General features: G+C 39.9%; 1 protein-coding gene across 5 annotated transcripts in view; it reads left to right on the top strand.

Annotated features, from left to right (window-relative positions):
- The window catches only part of LOC132827858 (tumor necrosis factor alpha-induced protein 8), a 138,022-nt gene extending 115,860 nt beyond the window's left edge, over window positions 1–22,162 (top strand). For all 5 annotated transcript variants that reach the window (XM_060844630.1, XM_060844623.1, XM_060844645.1 and 2 more), the window contains one exon: window positions 20,869–22,162. In XM_060844630.1, the coding sequence (XP_060700613.1) occupies window positions 20,869–21,434 (566 nt within the window). In that variant the 3' untranslated portion in view covers window positions 21,435–22,162. The remainder of the gene's footprint in view (window positions 1–20,868) is intronic.
- The last annotated feature ends 285 nt before the right edge of the window (window positions 22,163–22,447 follow it).

The following is a 22,447-nucleotide window of genomic DNA, read 5'->3' on the forward strand; positions in this document are numbered from 1 at the left end:
AAATGTTGATAATCTACCTGCCTCAACCACTTCCGCGGCAGCTCACTCCATATGCGTACCATCCTCTGTGTAAAAATATTACTGTCAAGTTCACTTTTATTCTTTACCCTCTAACCTTAAATTTTTGTCCTCCAGGCCTTCGTTCCCTAACCCTGAGAACAAGACTGAGTGTGTTCACCCTATCCATGCCTCTCATGATTTTATAGACTTCTATAAAGTCCCTCCCAAGTCTCCTACGTTCTGAAGAAAAAAGTTCTAGCTTGTCCACCTCTCCCTATAACTCAGACTTTTGAGTCCTGGCAACATGCTTATAAAATTTCTTCTGCACTCTTTCCAGTTTAATAACATCCTTCCTATAGCGAGGTGACGAAAACTGAACACAATACTCCAAGTGCAGCCTTACCAACATCCTGTACAACTGCAACATAACTTCCTAACTTCTATACTCAGTGCCCTGACTGATGAAGGCCAGTGTGCTAAAAGCCTTCTTCACTACCCTGTCTACCTGTGACTCCACTTTCAGAGAATTGTGAACCTGAATGCCAAGGTCCCTCTGTTCTACTACACCCCTCAAAGCCCTACCATTCATCATGAAGTTCCTACCTTGATTAACTTTCCAAAATGCAAAACCTCACACTTATCTATACTAAACTCCATTTACCATTTCTCAGCCTACTTCCCCAACTGATCAAGGTCCTGCTGCAATTTCTGACAACCTTCCTCACTGTCCATGATACCTCATCTGCAAGCTGACTAGCCATGTTTTGGACATTCTCATCCAAATTATTCATATAGATAACAAACATCGGTGGGCCAACACCAACCCCTGAGGTACTCCATTAGTCACAGGCCTCTAGCCCAATAAGCATCCTTCCATTGTTACCCTTTGCTTCCTACTATCAAGCTAATTGTGTATCCAATTTGCCAATTCCCCCTGGATTCCATGCGAACTAACCTTCAGAGCATCCTACCACGTGGAACCTTCTCAAAGGCCTTACTGAAATCCATACAGACTACATCTTCTGTCCTGCCCTCATCAACCTTCCTGGTCACGTCATCAAAGACCTCTAACAAATTTGTGAGGCATGATCTCCCAAGCACAGAGGCATGCTGACTATTCCTAATCAAACCCTGTCTTTCAAAATGCATGTATATCTTATCTCTCAGAATATTCTCAAGTAACGTACCGACTACAGATGTTCAGCTTACTGATCTACAGTTCCCAGGATTTTCATTGCAGTCCTTCTGGAATAAGGGCACACATTCGTCATTGTATATTTTTAAGTCAGAGGTGAATAAATTCTTGTAGTCAATGGAACCAAGAGTTACTGGCAATAGATGAAATGTGGAATTCAAAATACAAACAGATTAGCCATGATCTTATCGAAAGGTGGAGCAGTCCTGAGGAGCCAAATGGTCACCTTGTCCAATTTGCAATAGCGATATCTATGGGTGGTATATGATTAGCAGCAGCAGGTTTTTCTGGCCATGTTTGATTTGAGGCAAAGAAAGCTCATGGCTGATTTTTAAATGGTGCAACAGAGTTGAGTTCATAGATGGGAGAGTGGGAAAATTGATCTTGTGAACACCAGGTATCCAGTTATGTGCCTGTTGAGGACATTGGGGAAATGCTGACTGAAATTCTTTGTCAGGCAGTTTGTACCTTCTATCAGAGGAATCCAGTCAATGCCTGTTGGCTGCTTTCCAATGGCAGACTGGGGACCAGAGGTTCAAACAACTTGTTTATCCATCTCATCATTCCCTGGTCACAAATGTTAGTTGACTATATCTGCAGCCAAAGGCCATCCATTGGCAGTTATGGACAGTAGAAACTTGAACTGCAATAATGAAGTCTCCAGAGGCATATGCATCTCAAAGTGAGCTCTCTCTTACTATATCCTTGCTCAAGGCATGAGGAGGCTGAAGAAGGGCTCATGCCCAAAACGTTGATTCTCCTTCTCCTTGGATGCTGCCTGACCTGCTGCGCTTTTCCAGCAACACATTTTCAGCTCTGATCTCCAGCATCTGCAGTCCTCACTTTCTCCCCAAGGCATGAGGAACCCTGTTTGCCCGCAATCTTGAGATACCACTCACTTTCCTTTAATTGCTAGGCTAACATGCACTCTGCCCCATGATTGACTGGTTACTTAAAAATCACATCTGGCCTTGGGAGATACATGATATGGAATCAGGATCTGAAAATGAAACTTATCCTAAATCGAAACTACAACTTCATGAATTCATGAGTCCTTGTTAATTGTATCAACCTACTCTATATACTAACATCCAGTTTGATGAATCTGTGGAAGATTTGAGATTTGTTTGATGGATAGAATTCTATTATTATGACCATAGCAAGTTCTCTCATCTCTAATATCACTTCCTGATGTTTGTGACATTTGCCTTACAAGGTGTAATTTTATCACTCGTGATTGTAGCTCAATTCCTAGATTGTAGGGGTTTTTAAATGGGTGGCACGGTGGCACAGTGGTTAGCACTGCTGCCTCACAGCGCTAGAGACCCGGGTTCAATTCCCGCCTCAGGTGACTGACTGTGTGGAGTGCTCTGGTTTCCTCCCACAGTCCAAAGATGTGCAGTTCAGGTGAATTGGCCATACCAAATTGCCCATAGTGTTAGGTGAAGGGGTAAATGTAGGGGAATGGGTCTCGGTGGTGGCGGGTCGGTGTGGACTTGTTGGGCCAAAGGGCCTGTAAGTAATCTAAACTAAATCCAGTACATTCATGTCCACTTTTGTTTTACTGACACCAGTTTGTGGTTACCTGGTTACCCTTTGTTCATGAAAGTGTGTAACATATTTCTGACACTATAAACTATTTTTATAAGTTTGATTTAAAGCAGCAGATAAACAGAATTAGACTTAGCTTTGAGTTGAATTATAAATCAAGTTGAAAACTGAAGTTAAAAAAAAAACAGAAATGGGGAAAAAAGCATTTCACTATGAGGGTTTCACTGAGACTTTAGCTTCCGTTTTGCAAAGTTGGAGGTACAGAAAAACTAATTAGATTAATCTGGCAGTGAAAGGGGGCAGGAATTTGGAGTCTAGATTAACTTTATACAAGAAAGTAGGTGCCACGGTGGTTTTATTGAACTTTTGCACCATTTACTCGTCTGCAGTGCTGTTTACTTTTGTAACAAACTGCAGTAGGCTTCCCACAGGTACTTATTGAGAACATCAACATTCGTATGTTGATGATTTAAATGGTTTCCCAATTTCTTTTTCCACTTCTTCTTTAATCCTGCGGCCATCCAGGTCTTTCACATTCTGAGCACTCTTCCACTCTGGATTTTCAGTCCATTTACTGTTTGACACAAAGTTTGCAGTTTTCTTGGCTTATGTCTCAAATTTATTGAGTGCCTGACAGCCTGTTACTCTGCTTATTTGTGGCCATAATACCCCTCCCCAATCATCGTGTAGGACTGTATGCTCTTATCCAGCTGGTCTCACTATCTGTCAAGTTCCCCAGGATGTTTATCATAAGACAGGTTGTGTTCGGAGACAAAAGGCTGGAGTTTCTCGACTGAGGCAGGTAACTTGCATCATAATCTTGAAGATTGGTCTCACTTTAAAGCACCCCTGTATACAAAATGTTGGGGAGGCATTGTAAAGCTGATTTAGGTTCATAGACCACAGAGCAGATCCTTGATGACCACGGATGTAGACAAATGCTGAGACAGAATGGTTTGGTTTGGTTCTCTCGGTAGCACTTTTCCTGAGGCTAGTATATTTTTACGCAAACAAGTTTCTTCTATCCTCCAGGCCAATTTAATGCCAACTCTCCTTGGCATATGGGCAGACCTCAAAAACCATGTAGAGATTGAAATTAAATAAACTTCTAAAAATTTAAAGCCACCATTACTCTGCGCACTAGTGAAAAAAACTCCCATTCATGAAACCCATTCAAATCTTTTTTAAAAAAATCAAGTGTTTAATCTTTTATCAAAACAAACAAACATCTGTACTTATTCCAGATCAGCAATAGTAAATCTTTTATTACCCTTCAAGCAGTCATAGAATCAAAGACATGTACAGAAGGAAACAGACCCTTCGGCCCTATCCGTCCATGCCAACCAGATATCCCAACCCAATCCAGTCCCACCTGCCAGCACCCGGTCCATACCCCTCCAAACCCATCCTATTCATATACCCACCCAAATGCCTTTTAAATGTTGCAATTGTACCAGCCTCCACCACTTCCTCTGGCAGTTCATTCCATACACGTACCACTCTGCGTGAAAAAGTTGCCCGTTAGGCAAGATAATGAGAGGCATAGATAGAGTCGATAGCCAGAGACTATTTCCCAGGGCAGAAATGGCTAACACGAGGGTTCATAGTTTTAAGCTGGTTGGAGGAAATTATAGAGGGGATGTCAGAGGCGGGTTCTTTACACAGAGTTGTGAGAGCATGGAATGCGTTGCCAGCAGCACTTGTGGAAGCAAGGTCATTGGGGACATTTAATAGACTGCTGGACATGCATATGGTCACAGAAGTTTGAGGGTGCATACATGAGGATCAATGGTCGACACAACATCATGGGCTGAAGGGCCTGTTCTGTGCTGTACTGTTCTATGTTCTATGTTAATCTGCAAACTCAATTCTCCCTCACTGATATAACTGCTGCTTTTTAAAAGTCAATCAAGCTCATGTAATGATATAATTGTCTTTCGAGAAATGCCAACAAGTACTGATTTGGAGATGCCAGTGTTGGACTGGGGTGTACGAAGTTAAAAATCACACAACACCAGGTTATAGTCCAACAGGTTTAATTGTAAGCACTAGCTTTCTGAGCGCTGCTCCTTCATGGTTATGGAGGGCTCAATTGTAAAACACAGAATTTATAGCAAAAGTTTACAGTGTGATGTAACTGAAATGACACATTGAAGAATACCTTGATTGTTTGTTAAGTCTCTCATCGGTTAGAGTGACCATGTTAGTTTCACTTCTTTCATATGTAAATCATGTATTTACATATAAAACGTTTTTTTAAAAGTTACATTCACAGGTGAACTTGAACAATTGGTGTCAGCCCAGATAATGTGTTGAAGGTGTTAGCCCCCTGTGTGCTGCTGAGAATGTAACTTTTTAAAAACATATTTTGTGATTTACATATGACAGAAGTGAAACTAACATGGTCACTCTAACCGATGAGAAAATTAACAGACAATCGAGGTATTTTTCAATGTATAATTTCAGTTACATCACACTGTAAACTTTTGCTATAAATTCTATGCCTTACAATTGTATCCTCCACAACCACCTGATGAAGGAGCAGCACTCTAAAAGCTAGTGCTTCCAATTAAACCTGTTGGACTCTAACCTGGTGTTGTGATTTTCAACAAATACTGCACCAACTGCCTTAACTGACCCATCAAGCAAAGATATAAAAGTTTTTTTTAACATTCTCCAACAGCTGCAGCTACTTTTTTCCAACAGTTTAAAGAGGGGATAGTTAATAAAAGAAATAAAGTGCAGCTTTTTTAAAAAAAAGCTGTGGGTCATGACAGACAAACCCTTTGAGTGCACATACATTTACCCCATGATTTTGTGGCTGTTACACTTGGTTATACTCTTAGAGTTGGAAGTGGAGTCTGTTTGAACTCAGCAGTGAGTTCAAATGGCTCTGTTGAATTTGATTTCTCTCTTAAGTGTGAATCTTGCACTACTCTTTTCTGCCTATTGGTTTCTTCAAAAAATGAGGACAGGACTTCTGGACCAAGTTCTGCACATCTTTCTTAAGATTTATAGGTGTTGCTATTTTATTTTGCACAAATTTTTCCCAACTCCACGAAAATCTGACCCTGAGACTCAAAGGTCCAGTTACCCATCGAGTTCCTCTCTTCGCATGACTTCAGTTTTTTTTCTCTCTCTCTGTCTTTCATTGGCCCACACTAACCTCGTGACCTCTGATAAGTCAGCAAAATCACTCCAGGAAGAGGAGAAAGATGAAAGAAAACGATTAATAGACACTTGAAGAAAAGCAAGAAGAAAGATTAAAAGGGTAAAGAAAATGAATTATAGTGTGAGGGGAGAAAGATGAGGCAAATAGATAATTGGATAAACTTGTGTTTGAAATGGCCAATCATTGCGGCAAAAGAAAGAGAAAATTTGTATCAGAAAGGGACAGCAGAGGGAAAAAAGAGGAAGGAAGGGAGATAATAAAGAACCAAGGAGAGAACACCAGAAAAGTGGAACTGAAAGAACCAAGGAGTTGAGAAACAGGCTGTGGTTGACACATGCTCTGGTTTGCAAATGATGCCTGGACTGTCAGAACCCAGTGTCATTTTCCACTAGACCACTCCCCCATACAACTTGACACCTACAAGAAACCAAGCTAGTGCAGATTTCTGTGAAAGGTATCAGAAGCAACACAAAGAAATTGCCTGGTCTCTCTCAGAAGTAAATGTGGCTCAAAAGTGACTATTTCCTGATCCCTCTGCATCCCTAACTTTGATTCAGAGAATGTGAGCAGGCCAGCTGGGAAGTTTAAGTTTTCCCAAATCCTGACCACCTTTAGAACAGTTTCATTAACCCAGAGAGTGTTAAACTGTTACATGAGCACTTCACTCGCACTCTCTACCTCACCTTCAGCAAAATAAGCAATAAAGTCTTCGTTCTCAAAATTGACTAATCCCAGCGGATTGACACCATACCTGACCAAACAGAGATGTGGGAATATTAGAAAGGATATTCATTACAGTGTAGGAAAAAGTGTTCCCATTTTTGCTGTGAAAACAGAGGTAAATGAGTGTTGAAGAATCCAACCTACTCCAGAGAATGCATTCTATTGTTCCACTCTACATGGACCACGGTGGAGTTATTGACCCAGTCCATCTATTCACTGTCTGAGTGTTAAACCAGCTCTGTCTGTAACTTAAATTATGCCCTTTCCATTCTACAGTGAAAACTTTGCATTTTCCAATCCCAGCCTCAGTTTGAATCAGTGGTGACAAAGTTCATGTCTTCCCTCATCCCAAATATTGTACTGCCCCTCCTTCACCTGTAATCCCTCAATATCTGTCATGTCTCATCCTTCACCTTTGCTAGCATGCACCCACCCTTTCATTCCTTGACATTGTTCTCTCCCCCAATAGTGCTTACTCCCCTTATAGCTCACCCTTTTCCCACCCTAACCTCGAAGTATACTCATTTTGCATTCCCCAAAACATCAAACCCTGCTTCCCATCTCCAACAATGTTGACTCTTCTGGGACTAGCTAAATAAGAGCCAGGGATTCTGGCAGTTGGGATCAATGGAGTGAGGAAGGAGTTGAACATTGCAGAGACTAGTGTGAATACTGTCTGACTGGGGTAAACATCAGTAGGAGAGATGTTAAGGGTTCCCGGAGGGAAGGAGGTGATTGTTGCTGGTGAGCACTGTTGGGTAGGAAGTGAGAATTAAGATGAAAGCTGATTTACTTTTAGTTATGTGCTTGGGCAGTTTTTAGTCTTTCAACGAAAATCTCTGTAAATTTGAGAAGCACTTAGATAAGTATAAATCAAAGAACCCACGTCCCAATGGATCTGGCCATCTCATTTCATTGTTGTCAGAATTGGCCAACAAATCTGGGTAGGGTAAAACCATCAGTCGGAAGTTGTAACATCCTCCATAAGTACATGCATGGCACTTCCTCAAAGACCTGATTTGCATCAGCAGGTTAAGTTGAGTCTGCTTCCCATTATGGAAGATTGTGTTCCTTGCCTCCTACTCTCAATGACTGAAATCCTGACAAGGTGGAACACCAGCCCATAACTGGGGAGAACTAAGTTGAACTTCCAATCAACACCAGAAGTCCCAGCAGAAATTGATTTTCATAAAAATGTGAATATTCTCGGAGATGAACCAGATATTCCTCATAGTTCTCAGAGACTGAAGCAACACCTACAAACCCTTGCTTTTTTAATTCCCCCTTACACTGTAACTGTAAACAATGCAAGGCCTGCTGTTATGCACTGACCAAGACTGATGACTTTCCAGATCCAGAGAACTGTTTGGATCACACCTGACTACTTAACATTAGAGATGTGTGTTAAAAGATCCAACCTACTCCAGAGAATGCATTCTATTGAATCATCTAGAACAGTCACGCAAATGCAGAAACTGTTCATTGGCAGCAGGAAAATGTGAATCAGCCCTCAAGATGGCCCACAGTTCCTGACAAGATCCTCAGCCGCAAGTGAAATAAGTTCCACTGAGTTTGGAGGAAAGATGTTTAGCAGTATTGTGCAAACGTGTGGTCTAACCATAGACAAATCGGAGACATTGAAACAAATTAAGATTTTCATCCAAATGAAAGCTTCATTTAAAAATAAAGAAATGTAATCCAATCAAATTGGAAATGATGAGACAATGGCATATTTTAGTGCAAAGTTAGTAAGTTTTTAAACAAGTGTCAAGGACTGATTCAGGATAGTCAACATGGCTTTGTGCGTGGGAAATCATGTCTCACAAACTTGATTGAGTTTTGTGAAGAAGTAACAAAGAGGATTGATGATGGCAGAGCAGTAGATGTGATCTATATGGACTTCAGTAAGGTGTTCGACAAGGATCCCAATGGGAGACTGATTAGCAAGGTTAGATCTCCAGGAATACAGAGAGAACTAGCCATTTGGTACAGAACTGGCTCAAAGGTGGAAGACAGAAGGTACTGGTGGAGGGTTGTTTTTCAGAGTGGAGGCCTGTGACCAGTGGAGTGCCACAAGGGTTGGTGTTGGGTCCTCTACGTTTTGTCATTTACATAAATGATTTGGACGACACGAGCATAAGAGGTACAGTTAGTAAGTTTTCAGATGACAACAAAATTGGAGGTGTAGTGGACAGTGAAGAAGGTTACTTCAGATTACAATAAGATCTTGACCAGATGGGCCAATGGACTGAGAAGTGGCAGATGGAGTTTAATTCCAATAAATGTGAGGTGCGCATTTTGGGAAAGCAAATCTTAGCAGGAATCATATATACTTAATTGTAAGGTCCCAGGGAGTGTTGCTGAACAAAGAGACCTTGGAGTGCAGGTTCATAGCTCCTTGAAAGTGGAGTCGCAGGTAAATAGGGTAGTGAAGAAGGTGTATAGTATGCTTTCTTTTATTGGTCAGAGTATTGAGTACAGGAGTTGGGAGGTCATGCTGCGGCTGTAAAGGACATTGGTTAGGCTACTGTTGAAATATTGATTGCAATTCTGGTCTTCCTATCGGAAAGATGTTGTGAAACCTGAAAGATTTCAGGAAAGATTTACAAGGATGTTGTCAGGGTTGGAAGATTTGAGCTATAGGGAGAGGCTGAGCAGGCTGGGGCTGTTTTCCCTGGAGTGTCGGAGGCTGAGGGGTGACCTTATAGAGGTTCACAAAGTTATGAGGGGCATGGATAGAGTAAATAGGCAAAGTCTTTTCCCTGGGGTGGGGGAGTCCAGAATTAGAGGGCATAGGTTTAGGGTGAGAGAGGAATGATATAAAAGAGACCTAAGGGGCAACCTTTCACGCAGAGGGTGGTACGGGTATGGAATGAGCTGCCAGATGAAGTGATGGAGGCTGGTAAAATTGCAACATTTAAGAGGTATTTGGGTGGGTATATGAATAAGAAGGGTTTGGAGGGATATGGGCCGGGTGCAGGCAGGTGGGACAATATTGGGTTGGGATATCTGGTCGGCACGGACGGGTTGGACCGAAGGGTCTGTTTCCGTGCTGTACATCTCTATGACTCTATGACATTGTTGATTTCTCTTGTTGTCCTTCTGTTTTCCCTTGATCTTCAGGCCCTCATCACCTCATCCTCAGATTTTTAAATTAGAACAAAAAGAATGTGAAAAAGACAAATTTCATTCAATTTAATTATTCTGTTTTATAGCTTTGCCTTCTATGCTTCTTGGAGAATTTTAATTTCCTGATGATTCAGTTTTCACAGAAGCTTAGTAAATTCTGTTAAATGGTGAAGTCATGTCTTTCCTTAAATTTGTAGATTTCATACACATTTGTAAAGCCAGCAGGAAAGTCCTGTCTGCTTATCATATGTATCTGGTGATCTTTAGAAGTAGAAAAATTAATGATGATATGTGTTGATGATGTCCACACCACGGGTTTAAATTCTGTTGCTGACAGATGTCCTAAAGCTTAGTGTAGGCAGAGGAAATGCCAAGTGTTTGTGAAGGAACTTGATAACTTGCTACGTTTGCATGGCAGTGAGAAGGAAAATGTGTCTAACATTCCCTGTAGATCAGCATTAACAATTTCTGTTATGAGAATAAGATGTTCCAAGACACTGAACAAGAGTCTAATGCACAATATATGATACCAAGCCACCTAAGGAGATTTTAGGTCAAATGATCAAAAGCTCAGTCAGACAGTACACTGTTAAGTACAACAGCAAGTAGACCATCTTGGATACTGTTGGGGCATTGATCTACCAGGGCCAAGTTTCTGGCACTGAGCCTGGCTCTATGGCTCACAAGGGAAGGGGGGAAGAATAGGAGAGCAATAATGATAGGAGATTCAATAGTCAGAGGAACAGACAGGAGATTCTGTGGTCGTGAACGAGACTCCCAGATGGTATGTTGCCTCTCGGGTGCCAAGGTCAGGGATGTCTCGGGTTGAGTCTGCAGTATTCTTTATGGGGAGGGAGAGCAGCCAGAAGTCGTGGGACACATTGGTACCAGTGACGCAGTGAATAAAATGTGTCACAGATAAGAGAATACAGGGAGTTAGGTTGGAATCTAGAAGGCAGAAGGAGCAGAGTAGTAATCTCAAGATTGCTACTGGTGCCACGTGTTAGTGAGGCTAGGAACAGAGAGCGAGTGCGGATGATCACATGGCTGCAAGGCTGGTGTAGGAGAGAAGGCTTCAGATATGCAGATCATTGGGATACCTTCTATAGAGGGTTTGCTAGAGCTCTTCGGGAGAGTTTAAACTAGTTGGCAAGAGGGTGGGAACTGGAGCTACACATCTGAGGATGGAGTAGCCGGTGAACAGCCAGATACAGTGTGCAGAGAGTCTGAGGAGAGATAGGCAGTTGATAGGGCAAAGTTGCAGTCAATGTGTTGAGTTGAAGTGCATCTATTTTAACGCAAGATGTATCAGGAATAAGGGTGATAAACTTAGAACATTGGAACTATGATGTTGTGGCTGTTACAGAAACCCGGGTATCACAGTGGTAGGAATGGTTGTTGAATATTCTGTGGTTTAGATGTTTCAAAAGGAATGGGGTGGGGAGATAAAAGAGGTGGGGGAGTGGCATTGCTAATCAAGGATTGTATCACAGCTGCAGAAAGGGAGGTGGTCAAGGAGGGTTTGTCTACAGAGTCAGTATAGGTTGAAGTCAAAAATAGGAAAGGAGCAGTCACCTTATTGGGAATTAACTACAGACCCCTAGTAGCAAGAGAGACATGGAGGAACAGATTCGGAGCAGATTTTGGAAAGGTGCAGGAGTAACTGGGTTATTGTCATGGGTGACTTTAGCTTCCTAAATATTGATGGAACCTACATAGTTCAAATAGTTTGGATAGAGCAGTTTTTGTCAGGTGAATCCAGGAAGGATTCCTGACTTAATATGTAGATAGGCTGACAAGAGGGGAGGCCATATTGGATTTGGTGCTGAGCAATGAACCAGGCCAGATGTCAAATCTCTCAATGGGAGAGCATTTCGATGACAGTGATCATAACTCCCTGACCTATGCTGTAATTTTGGAGAGAGATAGGAGCAGACAGTATAGGAAAGTATTTAATTGGGGGAGGGGGAATTGCAATATTGTTAGGCAGGAGCTGGAGCATCTAGATTGGGAACAGATGTTCTCAGGGAAATGCATTACAGAAATGTGGAGGTTATTTAGAGAGCACTTGCTGTTAGTGCTGAATAGGTTTGTTCCACCTAGGCAAAGAAGGGAAGGGAGGGTGAAGGAACCTTAAGTGACAAGGGATGTAGAACATCTAGTCAAAAGGAAGAAAGAAGCTTACTTAAGGTAAGAAAGCAAGGATCAGATAGGGCTTCAGAGGGTTACAGGGTAGCCAGGAAGGAACTGAAGAATGGACTTAGGAGAGTTACAATAACAGCATGATAAAACTTTAGTAGGTAGGATTAAGGAAACTCTAAGGCATTCTACACTTACGTGAGGAACAAGAGGAAGGCCAGGATGGGGGTAGGGCCGATCAGGGATTGTGAAGGGAATTTGTGGCTAGAGTCAGAGGAAGTAGGGGAGGTCCTAAATGAATACATTGCTTCTATATTCACTACTGAGAAGGACTTTGTCATATGTGAGGACAGTGTGAAACAGGCTAATATGCTTGAAAATGTTGATGCTAGGAAGGAGGATGTGCTGAAAATTTTGAAAAACATGTAAGGATAGATAAATCCCATGAGCCAGATGGAATATACCCTAGGTTACCTCAGGAAGCGAGGGAAAAGATTGGTGCACCTTTAGTGATGATCTTTGCATGCTCACTGTCCACTGGAGTAGTGCCAGACGATTGGAGGGTGGTAAATGTTATTCACTTGTTCAAGAAAGGGAATAGAGATAATCCTGGGAATTACAGACCAGTTAGTCTTATGTCTGTGGTGGACAAATTATTGGAGAAGATTCTGAGAGACAGGATTTATGTTTACTTGGAAAACTATAGTTTGATTAGAGATTGTCAGCATTGCTTTGTGAAGGACAGATCATGCCTCACAAACCTTATTGAACTCTTTAACGATGTGACAAAACACATTGATGAAGGTAGAGGAGTAGATGTGGTGTGCATGAATTTAGCAAGACATTTGATAAGGTTCCCCAAAATAGACTCATTCAGAAAGTAAGGAGGTGTGGGATATAGGGAAATCTGACTGGGATACAGAATTGGCTGGCTCCTAGAAGACAAAGGATGGTAGCAGATGGAAAGTATTCAGACTAGAACTCAATGTCCAGTGATATTCCATAGGGATGTGTTCTGGGACCTCTGCTTTTTGTAATTCTTATAAATGACTTGGATGAGGGTGGATTAGTAAGTTTTCTGATGACATGAAGGTTGGTGGGGTGGTAGATAGTGTAGAGAGGTTTTGTAGGTTGCAGCAGGACATTGACAGCATGCAGAACTGGGCATATGAGTGGCAGATGGAATTCATCCTGGAAAAGTGTGAAGTGATTCATTTTGGAAGGTTGAACTTGAATGCAGAATACAGGTTTAACGGAGATGTCAGGCCCTTGGTGGGATGTGAAAACAAACACTAGAGTCTTGAATTCAAAATGGTGAGCTTGCAAAGACGTGCTGTGAATTAAGATATGTTCAACAGAGACTTGTATGAGCTCAGGTTTAGTTGGAGTACAATATCAGAAGCCAGCCAAGAGTGCACCAGAATGATCAAATCTATATGTAACAAAAATGTGAGGCTTTCAGCAACAGATGCGCTGAGATTTGGACAAGGTCAGGATAAATCAAATTTAAGGAGGTGAAAGCAGCTTGTCTCAGTGATGACAGGGATATGAGCATGAAGGCTCATTTGGGATAAAAGGTGATAGTAAGGTGATGAACAGACTGATTTATTCTCAGACAATTCCAATGAAAGCAATGGAGTGAGTTAGTCGGGGAATGAAATTTGGATCACGTTTGAGATAATTGCATGGCTGGAGTGGATTCCCATCCTGACCTGGAGTAGATTTGGGATCTGCCTCCTTGCCTTAGTGGTGACAGAGACCAGGGTGTGAGTTGGACCTTCCTTCAAGCAGAGAACTCCAGAAGAAGTAACTTTAAATGGTTTTTTTATAGTGGTCTCAGCATGCAAAATCCTTCCTCAATTGGTTGGATGAACTTTATATGACCTGGGTTGAAGGGCCTTTCCTGAGGTTTGGATGTTTACTGAAACATGCTTTTTTAATAAAAATTTTGGATGAGTGACTGGATTACAGTTTTCCCATAGTGAACACCGTAAAACCCGAGACCAAATTGAATTTTTTTTTCCTGTGTTCTGTAACAGTACATTTTTTATGCCCACTGAGTCCGATTTATTTAAAATGGTTTTTCACATTTCTACATAATAACAACCTTTAATTTAGAAAAAATATTTCTGTTTTAAAAAAAGTGCAATTAGACAAAAGTAGACAGATCTTCATAAAGTTGGAAAGGCTCCTTGGATCTTTGAAAATGATAGCTGGCACCATGATGTGAAAATCCTGCCCCCAATTTGCAAGACTGTATTATCAACAACAGTGAGCAGTGTTTAAAGAAATCTGAATGCAACAGGTCATGGATTCTATTCTGACTGGTGCAATGGATTTAACGCAGTTTAGGAGTTGTGAACTTATGGACTATATTGTCAAAGACTCTTGAAGAGGGTAAGGTCTGTTTATTCATGGGTTGAAGATTTTTCAAAATATCCCCCATCCCAGACTTTGCAGCAATCAGTGAGACACATAACAAAGAAAAATTCAGCTGGGAAGTTGTCTGTCCTAGTGGTTAAATAATTGTTGACTTTTCCCCCAAAATGTTAATTATGAATGTTTGGCTGACTTTCAAAATTTATCATCTTATCAGGGATGCTGAATTTATAATTTGATTAGCATCTTAGACAGTCTATTAAGACTTTAGCTCCCCTTGAAGTATCATGGGCTGACGTATGTTTGTTTTTGTAAGTCAGTACCCACTTGAAATTTAAAAGGTTTTAATAGACTTTCAAGAATGCTTGTTTATTTTTCATGATCAGACTGTATTAGATGGTAAGAATTTTATTTTGTTTCACAACAATGTTGCTCCTGAGGTTTGCCCATGGTGCATAGTGAATGAATTTATATGAAATTTATAAGGCAACATGAGGGACCATCATTGTATTCAGCATTTTAAATAAATTCCTACACCCTCTAGTTTGAAATTCCAGTAAATTAAACTTTTTAAATTGTTTGGTTGGTTTCTTTAATTAGACAGAAGAAATACACTAACATTGTTTGGCGTGAATCTGAAATTTGCTGTTCACTCTGCAAATTGTAAACTCTTTGTTGCTAATCTGTAGCTGCAGGGAGGAATTTGAAGGATTTTGTGTTTTTGATTGAAGCTGCATTTTGATTCTACATTGTACTAGCTCAGTTGCAGTACTGTTTCTGTGTTCTGTTTCTAGCAATGAACCCGACTTCATTCCACACTCAGTCACCAAGCAAACATTCCACCATTTTGTGCCCTTTGTCGCAAGGCATCTTTGGTAATTTAGGAAACTAAGTGAAGCAATTTCAAGTGTGTAGCAGCTCTAATGTGGTAATGTAACACCGATATTGGTCAGTGTCTAGATTTGAAAAAGAATTATTTAATATTGTCACTTGCACTTAGGTACAATTAAAATTGTATAATGTCACCATGTTCTGGCACCATCTTGGATTACAAAACAAATTACTGAATAAATTGTATGTATGGTAAAATGCTGAATAAATTAATATTACTAAAACTGAAACAGCTTCAAAAATTCATCTTTCTCTCTCCATAGACATCTCCATCTCTGCTCCTTCTAGTGTAACTCACAAGAGTAGATTTTCACAGAAGTGCAGATAGGCTTGTGCACACATTTGTCACAACTTCTCATCATTGCTGGTCTGCTTGGATGATCTTGGGTATATTTCAAGGCTATTGCTTTGTGGGGGAAAGTTGTAGAGGTACTCTGTATCCAATAAGAATAATTGCAGGGTGTATTGATGGAACTCAACACCCATTGTAGACTGAATGATATCTGTTGAGGGCTAAGAAGCCCTTAATCTTGTACAAATCTAATTTTGATTTTTGTAGTTTAAATTCTAAACTTTTCAGCTTAAACAGTGGTAGAAAAAGATCTCCAATGAAAGAGCAGTTGGTTTAAAAAGTAGATTAAGCCATTCCTCTATAATTGGGCCAGCCCAACTCTTTTGTGTTAGGATCATATAAATGTAGTTAATGTACTGTGACTTACCACTTGACTGCTACTTATAACAGTGTGGTGTGAGTTGGGTAATTGAAGAAGTCAGGCAAAGAGGTGCTTCTTTGCTTTTGCTTGTACTCCCATATTCAGGAATTGGTTGTTACTCAGCTACAGACAAGGAAGCTAATTATTTGGTGAGTATCTGATAAGTGATTAAAACTCATTCTATCCCTTAAGTTCAAAATAGTATAGTGACTGGTAGTGTGGTTAAGAAAATATATAAAAGCGTAAGTACAATATGTTAAATAATTAATTAAAACACATTAGTGGTGCTACAAAGGGTGATGTATCACAGCTGCAGCATGTAGGAGATACTGGATGCCAGTTTGTTGAGGGCAAACATATCTGAAGTAAGTATGTCACCTTTGAGCAGCTTCAGCCCAGAGTTTGAGTTGACTGAATTACCAACAGACATCAGGGACAGGCTAAGATACTTTCTACCAGGGATTTGGCATACCTCTTGGGATAGTATCTTCAGGGACAGAAGTGCATAATTGTGAATAGCAGGTAAGGGTCAGCACTCTGACAATGACCTTCAGCCAGGCTGGCAGGACCTAGTGACATGGCCTCCAGTATCAGCCTTCTGGGAAGAGGGCTTCTCTCCTTTGCACCATCCTGTCCACAAAGTCCCTGTTGGAGACTCTTCCCCTTTTCCAACATCTTGTGATGCTATCCTTGATGGAGCAGGGCAATTACAGAATGCCAGTGCTCTTCTGGGTGCACAGTGGCCTTTCAAAGATGGCATGGATGCAAGGAATTCGCTGTGTAATAAGTTGTTCAAGGAATGGTATATGGTAAGATGGGGCAGAATTGGATGTGCCATGGGGCGTGATAGGTAATTAACACAGCCGGTTTGGCAGGTTACGACAAGGCAACTAGATCACTCTTGCAGTGAATCACCCTGCACTTAACCAAAAAAATCATAAGATTCAGCCCACATTGCGAACATTTAAGATATATTTCAGTGTACACAGAAAGGATACATTCTGACGAGACAGAAAATTTCCAAGCACCAGACCTAGCATCTGTGGTTAAGACCATAAGACATAGGAGCAGAAATTAGGCCATTCAGCCCATCGAGTCTGCTCTGCCGTGGCTAATACGTTTCTCAATCCCATTCTCCCACTTTTTACCTTTAACCATTGATCCCCTTGTTAATCAAGAACCTATCTATTTCCATCTTTAATATACACAATGACCTGGTCTCCACACACTTCTGTGGCAAAGAATTCCATTGATTCACCACTCTTTGGCTGAAGATGTTTCTCCTTCTCTGTTCTAAAAGGTCTCCCCTTTACTCTAAGGCTGTGCCCTCGCATCCTAGTCTCTCCTCCCAATGGAAACATCTTTCCAACTTCCACTCTGTCCAGGCCATTGTATTAGATTCCCCCCACCGGCCATCCTTCTAAACTCCATCGAGAATAGACCCACAGTCCTCAAACATTCCTCATGTCTTAAGCTTTTCATTCCTGGCACTATTCTCATGAACCTCCTCTGAACACATACTAGGGCCAATACTTTCTTCTTGAGATATGGGGCCTAAAACTCCTATGGGGCACAATACTCAAAATGTAGTCTGATCAGAGCCTTATAGAGCCTCAGAAGTAGCCCTCTGCTTTTATGTTCAAGTACCCTTAAAATTGCGCTTGCCTTCCTAACTACTGACTCAATCTGCAAGCTTATCTTGAGAGAATCCTGGACTAGAACTCCCAAAACTCTTTGCACTTCAGAATTAATGAGAAATGTTAAAAGATAATATCAAACTTAACAAAAAAGCATGCACACAGACACACACATGTGCACATGCAGACAATCGCAAAGACACAAATACATATATACACAGACCCGAAGACACCAGCTGTGCCCACTTCTTTTAAATATTGAGGAGTCTTCAGAGAGTGCCTCCATCTTGAGGCATCTTCTCATTCCCCTATTTTTAATGGCAATGCCTCTCTCCAGTGAAGGAGCTATTGATTTTCTCATGCTGAACAATCTGCATTTGGCTGGTTCCCCCATATTCTACTCCCCATAAGCTCCATACTCTGCATAAGTCATCAAAAGGTCTGCTGTCTCTGTTGTAACTCTTATCAAGTCTGACCACGCATTGTTAGCTGACTTATGTTGACTCCTGGACAAGCAACATCCTGATTTTAAAATTACATAGTATCTCAGACAGTGATTCAGAAAGTGAACATTTTGCCCACTGATCCAGCATGGTGTTTATGCTACGCTGAGATTTCCTGCTATCTTTCCTCATCTAAATTGACCATTATATCTACCTATTCCCTTCTCCCTCAAATGACTTGTCACGGCTCCCTTTATCCTTATTGTGGAGGCGCTGGTGTTGGACTGGGATGGGCAAAGTTAAAAATCACACAACACCAGGTTGTAGTCCAACAGCACTAGCTTTCAGAGCACTGCTTCTTCATCAGGTAGCTACTTAATGAGGGAGCAGTGCTGCGAAAGCTAATGCTTCCAGATAAACCTGTTTGACTATAACCTGGTGTTGTGTGATTTTTAACTTTATCCTTATTGATAGGAGTCTCTTCAATCAACTTTTTCACCTTTGAATAAAAAAAGATTTTTTTTATTTTTGCATTGGACGTCTTGGTCACTATCTTAGCCTGTAATTGTACACTTCTTCACAAAAAAAAACTCTCTTTCTGCCTGCACACTTTCAGGACTTTTTGTAACTTTTAAACATCTTTCAGGTCATTGCTCATTTTTATGAGAAAACAGAACTGGCCTGTCAATCCTTTTCAGATGTGTACTCTTTCACGTATCTGGTAACATCTTTGTAAATCTTTTCTCCAGTATCCCTGTATCTTTTTGACTGTGTGTCAGTAGATTTCCATTCAGTGCACAGCATGGTCCGAACAAGAACTTACCTACTTTTCAATTCTATGCTGTGAGAAATGAAGCCAAGTGCTCAGTTTGCATTTTTCTACAGCCTTGCCTACCTTTAGTGCAACTCTTAGAGATATTTTTACTTGTGCTTCAAGATCCCGTTGTTTCTCTACCTAGACTCTCACCTTCTGAGTAACAAATGACATTCCTATCAAAATGTACTACCTCACATTTATATTGAACTTATTTTGCCAATTAATGTTTGCATTATCAAAATTGACTATCCCAAGTCTGATGTCATCCACAATTTTAGAAACTTGAACTTCTCTGTGTTAAATGCCAAATATCACGTGTCTGCCAAATATGCAAGCCTAATCGATTTAGATCCTGTTGCAGTTCACTGGTGTCGTCCTTATGCTCCTTAGAAGTTTGGTATCACTTGGAAATCCCAAGAGTAGTAAACCAAATATCATAGCCTTATATCAAAAGACATTCATATTGATTGCCACATCTTCGAGCTTATACCAAGGAATTACTTAAAAATTTATTAGATACTCTGGTAAATTGATAGATTAATTTTGACTCCATATCAATTAAAAATAATTAATAGATTGCATAGTGTCTTCTGATGTGTTTGACGCCTTATGTGGGAATTTGTCAATGTAAGTTACTTCTTTCTTACATTTTAATACCACGAGAGAAGTGATACTTCAAGTGCTTTCTCTGAATATTAAAAAAAATTATCAGATGAGTATCCGAGCATTTTGCCTCCCGTCACTGAAGATTAAGTGTACATTAACCTTTAGGAGTACAAATCCTTCTTTCAAACTCATATATTTGTTAATTGCTAATAATGATTTTTATTAACTGCGCAATTTTGTTTTATTACTAAACGCAATTCAACCTTTAATAAAACTGATCTTTGCTGACTGTGCATTATATATACACATTTACAAAATTTGAGTGATACTGAAATTAAAATGGAAAGATGGTTTTAGCTTCCAATGCATTTTTTTTCTGTTAAATTGAGTCAGCTTCAGATTTTCCTTTTCATTATATACAAATTGCGATGTAAATCAGAATTTATTGCCTATTCCTTGCGTCTTCTGCTGATACTAATGTAGGGACTATGATAACAGTGCTACCATAGTTGGATTAAGTAGAAAATTCCAAGATTTTAACCAAGAGTTCTCAGAGGACCTCAACCCAATGCAGTTTTCTAAAAAAAAATTCAGCAGTTGGGGCCCTTGCTGGCTGGGCCAGCATTTAATACCCATCTCTAGTTTCCCTTGAGAAGGTGGTGGTGAGTTGCCTTCTGAAAATGTTTGGTGTAGATATACCCAAGATACTATTAGGGAAGAGGTTCCAGGATTTTAACCCAGTGACATAGAATAAACTGTGCTATATTTCCAAGCCAGGATGATGAAAATGGGGCAAGCTCCTTTATTCGATGTAGGACACTAGGCACTGACACCGCTTCCCTGCGCACACACCCCCACCCCACCACACCTATGCCATGCCTTCAGTAATTTGCTATTCAAGGGTCTCCCTGAGCGGGCCACCCAATACTCCTTTCTCCCCACCACTGATAGAATTTGTGAAGTGGTTGATCAGTACAAGGGACAATACTGCAGGCACAGTGCCCAGTTTTACATTGAGTAGAACATTTGTTAACGCTTGCAGTTTTTAAAATGTATATTTTTACCTTCGCTACATTTTTCGTCATCTGATAATGTAGCAATTTGAATGCATTATTTGACGCCTCAAAAATATTAAGGATGTAACTATTTACATAAAAGTGCCTGCCAGATATACAAACAATGAATTTTTAAATTTGATCTTGAAAATTATTTTGCAAGCTTTAAAGACACAAAGAAATAATGTTGAACTACATACAGATATTCACTTTCAGGTTTGCAGCAAATAATGTACCAGAATTCACCTGATACGACCAGAAATATTGTGTAGTGCTGCATTTGATGAAAGTGTATCCTTAAGAAAAGAAGTCACATTACAAGGACATAGTGCATTCAACAAAACAAAAACATTTGAACCAGTTCTGCTATTTGCACAATTTTGGATCATTTGCTTAAACTATCTTTTTATATTTTCAGTGGCCACTGAAGTCTTCAATTCCAAAAGCCTGGCTGTTCAGGCCCAAAAGAAAATACTTGGCAAGATGGCATCAAAGTCAATAGCAACTGCATTGATAGATGATACAAGCAGTGATGTTTTGGATGAGCTATTCAAAGCAACCAAGGAATACACACACAACAAAAAAGAAGCAGAAAAGATTGTCAAAAATCTTATCAAGGTAGTCATAAAACTAGGAGTCTTGTACAGGAATAATCAATTCAATCAAGATGAGATGATGCTTGTGGAGAAATTCAAGAAGAAAGTTCATCAGTTAGCAATGACCGTTGTGAGTTTTCATCAGGTTGACTTTACTTTTGATCGGCATGTTCTGTCCAAACTTTTGAATGAATGCAGAGACATGCTTCACCAAATCGTTGACCGGCATCTCACCGCCAAGTCACATGGACGCATCAACCATGTTTTTAATCACTTTTCAGATTGTGAGTTCTTGGCTGTGCTTTACAATCCATTTGGATCTTACAAAGCTTCTCTGCAGAAAATATGTGATGGTGTGAACAAAATGTTAGATGATAAAATTATATAACCAGCAATTTGTAACATTTTCTGTAAAACATGTTAAAAGTCCTGCTAAAATATGAAGGAATAATGTCATGTAAAATGCATTTTTGTTAAAATTGTATATTTTGACAAGTTTCTTTTAAAGATTTGTTTTCTATAACTATGCTTAAAATAGAATAAGTACTCCGATCTATTATTTGTCCATTGAGTGAAATGACTTGAACCACACCCTACCCCCCCACTCCCTGCACCCTTGTTCAATTCCGAGCAGATGATTGTTCTTAGCCTGTGGAATAAATCTGATGAGTTCAGATAAATGAGCAAAATCCAATGCAACTTTAGCTTTTAGACTATTACAGGAAACAATATGCATTGTTTCCTTTTTGTAAGTTTATAACTTAAAAAACACACACACACCAGCTTGCAAATAAACTGAAAAAATTATGTTCCAAGATGAAGATTACAGAATGTAAATGAAATAGTACATATGCATTGCCAGTGTTATGTCAAAGTACAACAAATAGCATTTTAATACTTTTCATCCCTTTCCATCTGTATTATACAGTTGTCATCAACTCACTTGAATTACTTGGACTTATAAAATAACGGACTTTTAACTAATGTGCGGAGATGTAATATATTAAACTAAGTCGCAGATGCTTATTTTATTCTAAAATACTCAAATGGGCAAGTAACTTTCATAAATCAATTGTACTTTATGATCAGCATAGTTATTATGACTGTCACTGTGACTGGAGCAATTTTTATTCTTGTGCGAATTATTTGTTTGTAGTAAGCCAAAGAATAAATTTCCATTGAACCTGGAGTAATATAGTCATAAGTAGTCATTCAATCATTTTATTCTCTAATGAAATCAACATTTACAGTAAGATTGAACTCAATCTTCATGCATTAAATGATCTACTCTGTCCAACTCATCACAAGCTCATCATATGATAAGTTATTAGTTCTGAAAATAACAGCAAAAACAGTTTCCAGTAAAAGGATAATAAGTGGCTTGTTTTTAAAGTTAAATCT

The sequence above is a fragment of the Hemiscyllium ocellatum genome, chromosome 2, assembly GCF_020745735.1.
Source record: "Hemiscyllium ocellatum isolate sHemOce1 chromosome 2, sHemOce1.pat.X.cur, whole genome shotgun sequence".
Classification (NCBI taxonomy): domain Eukaryota; kingdom Metazoa; phylum Chordata; class Chondrichthyes; order Orectolobiformes; family Hemiscylliidae; genus Hemiscyllium; species Hemiscyllium ocellatum.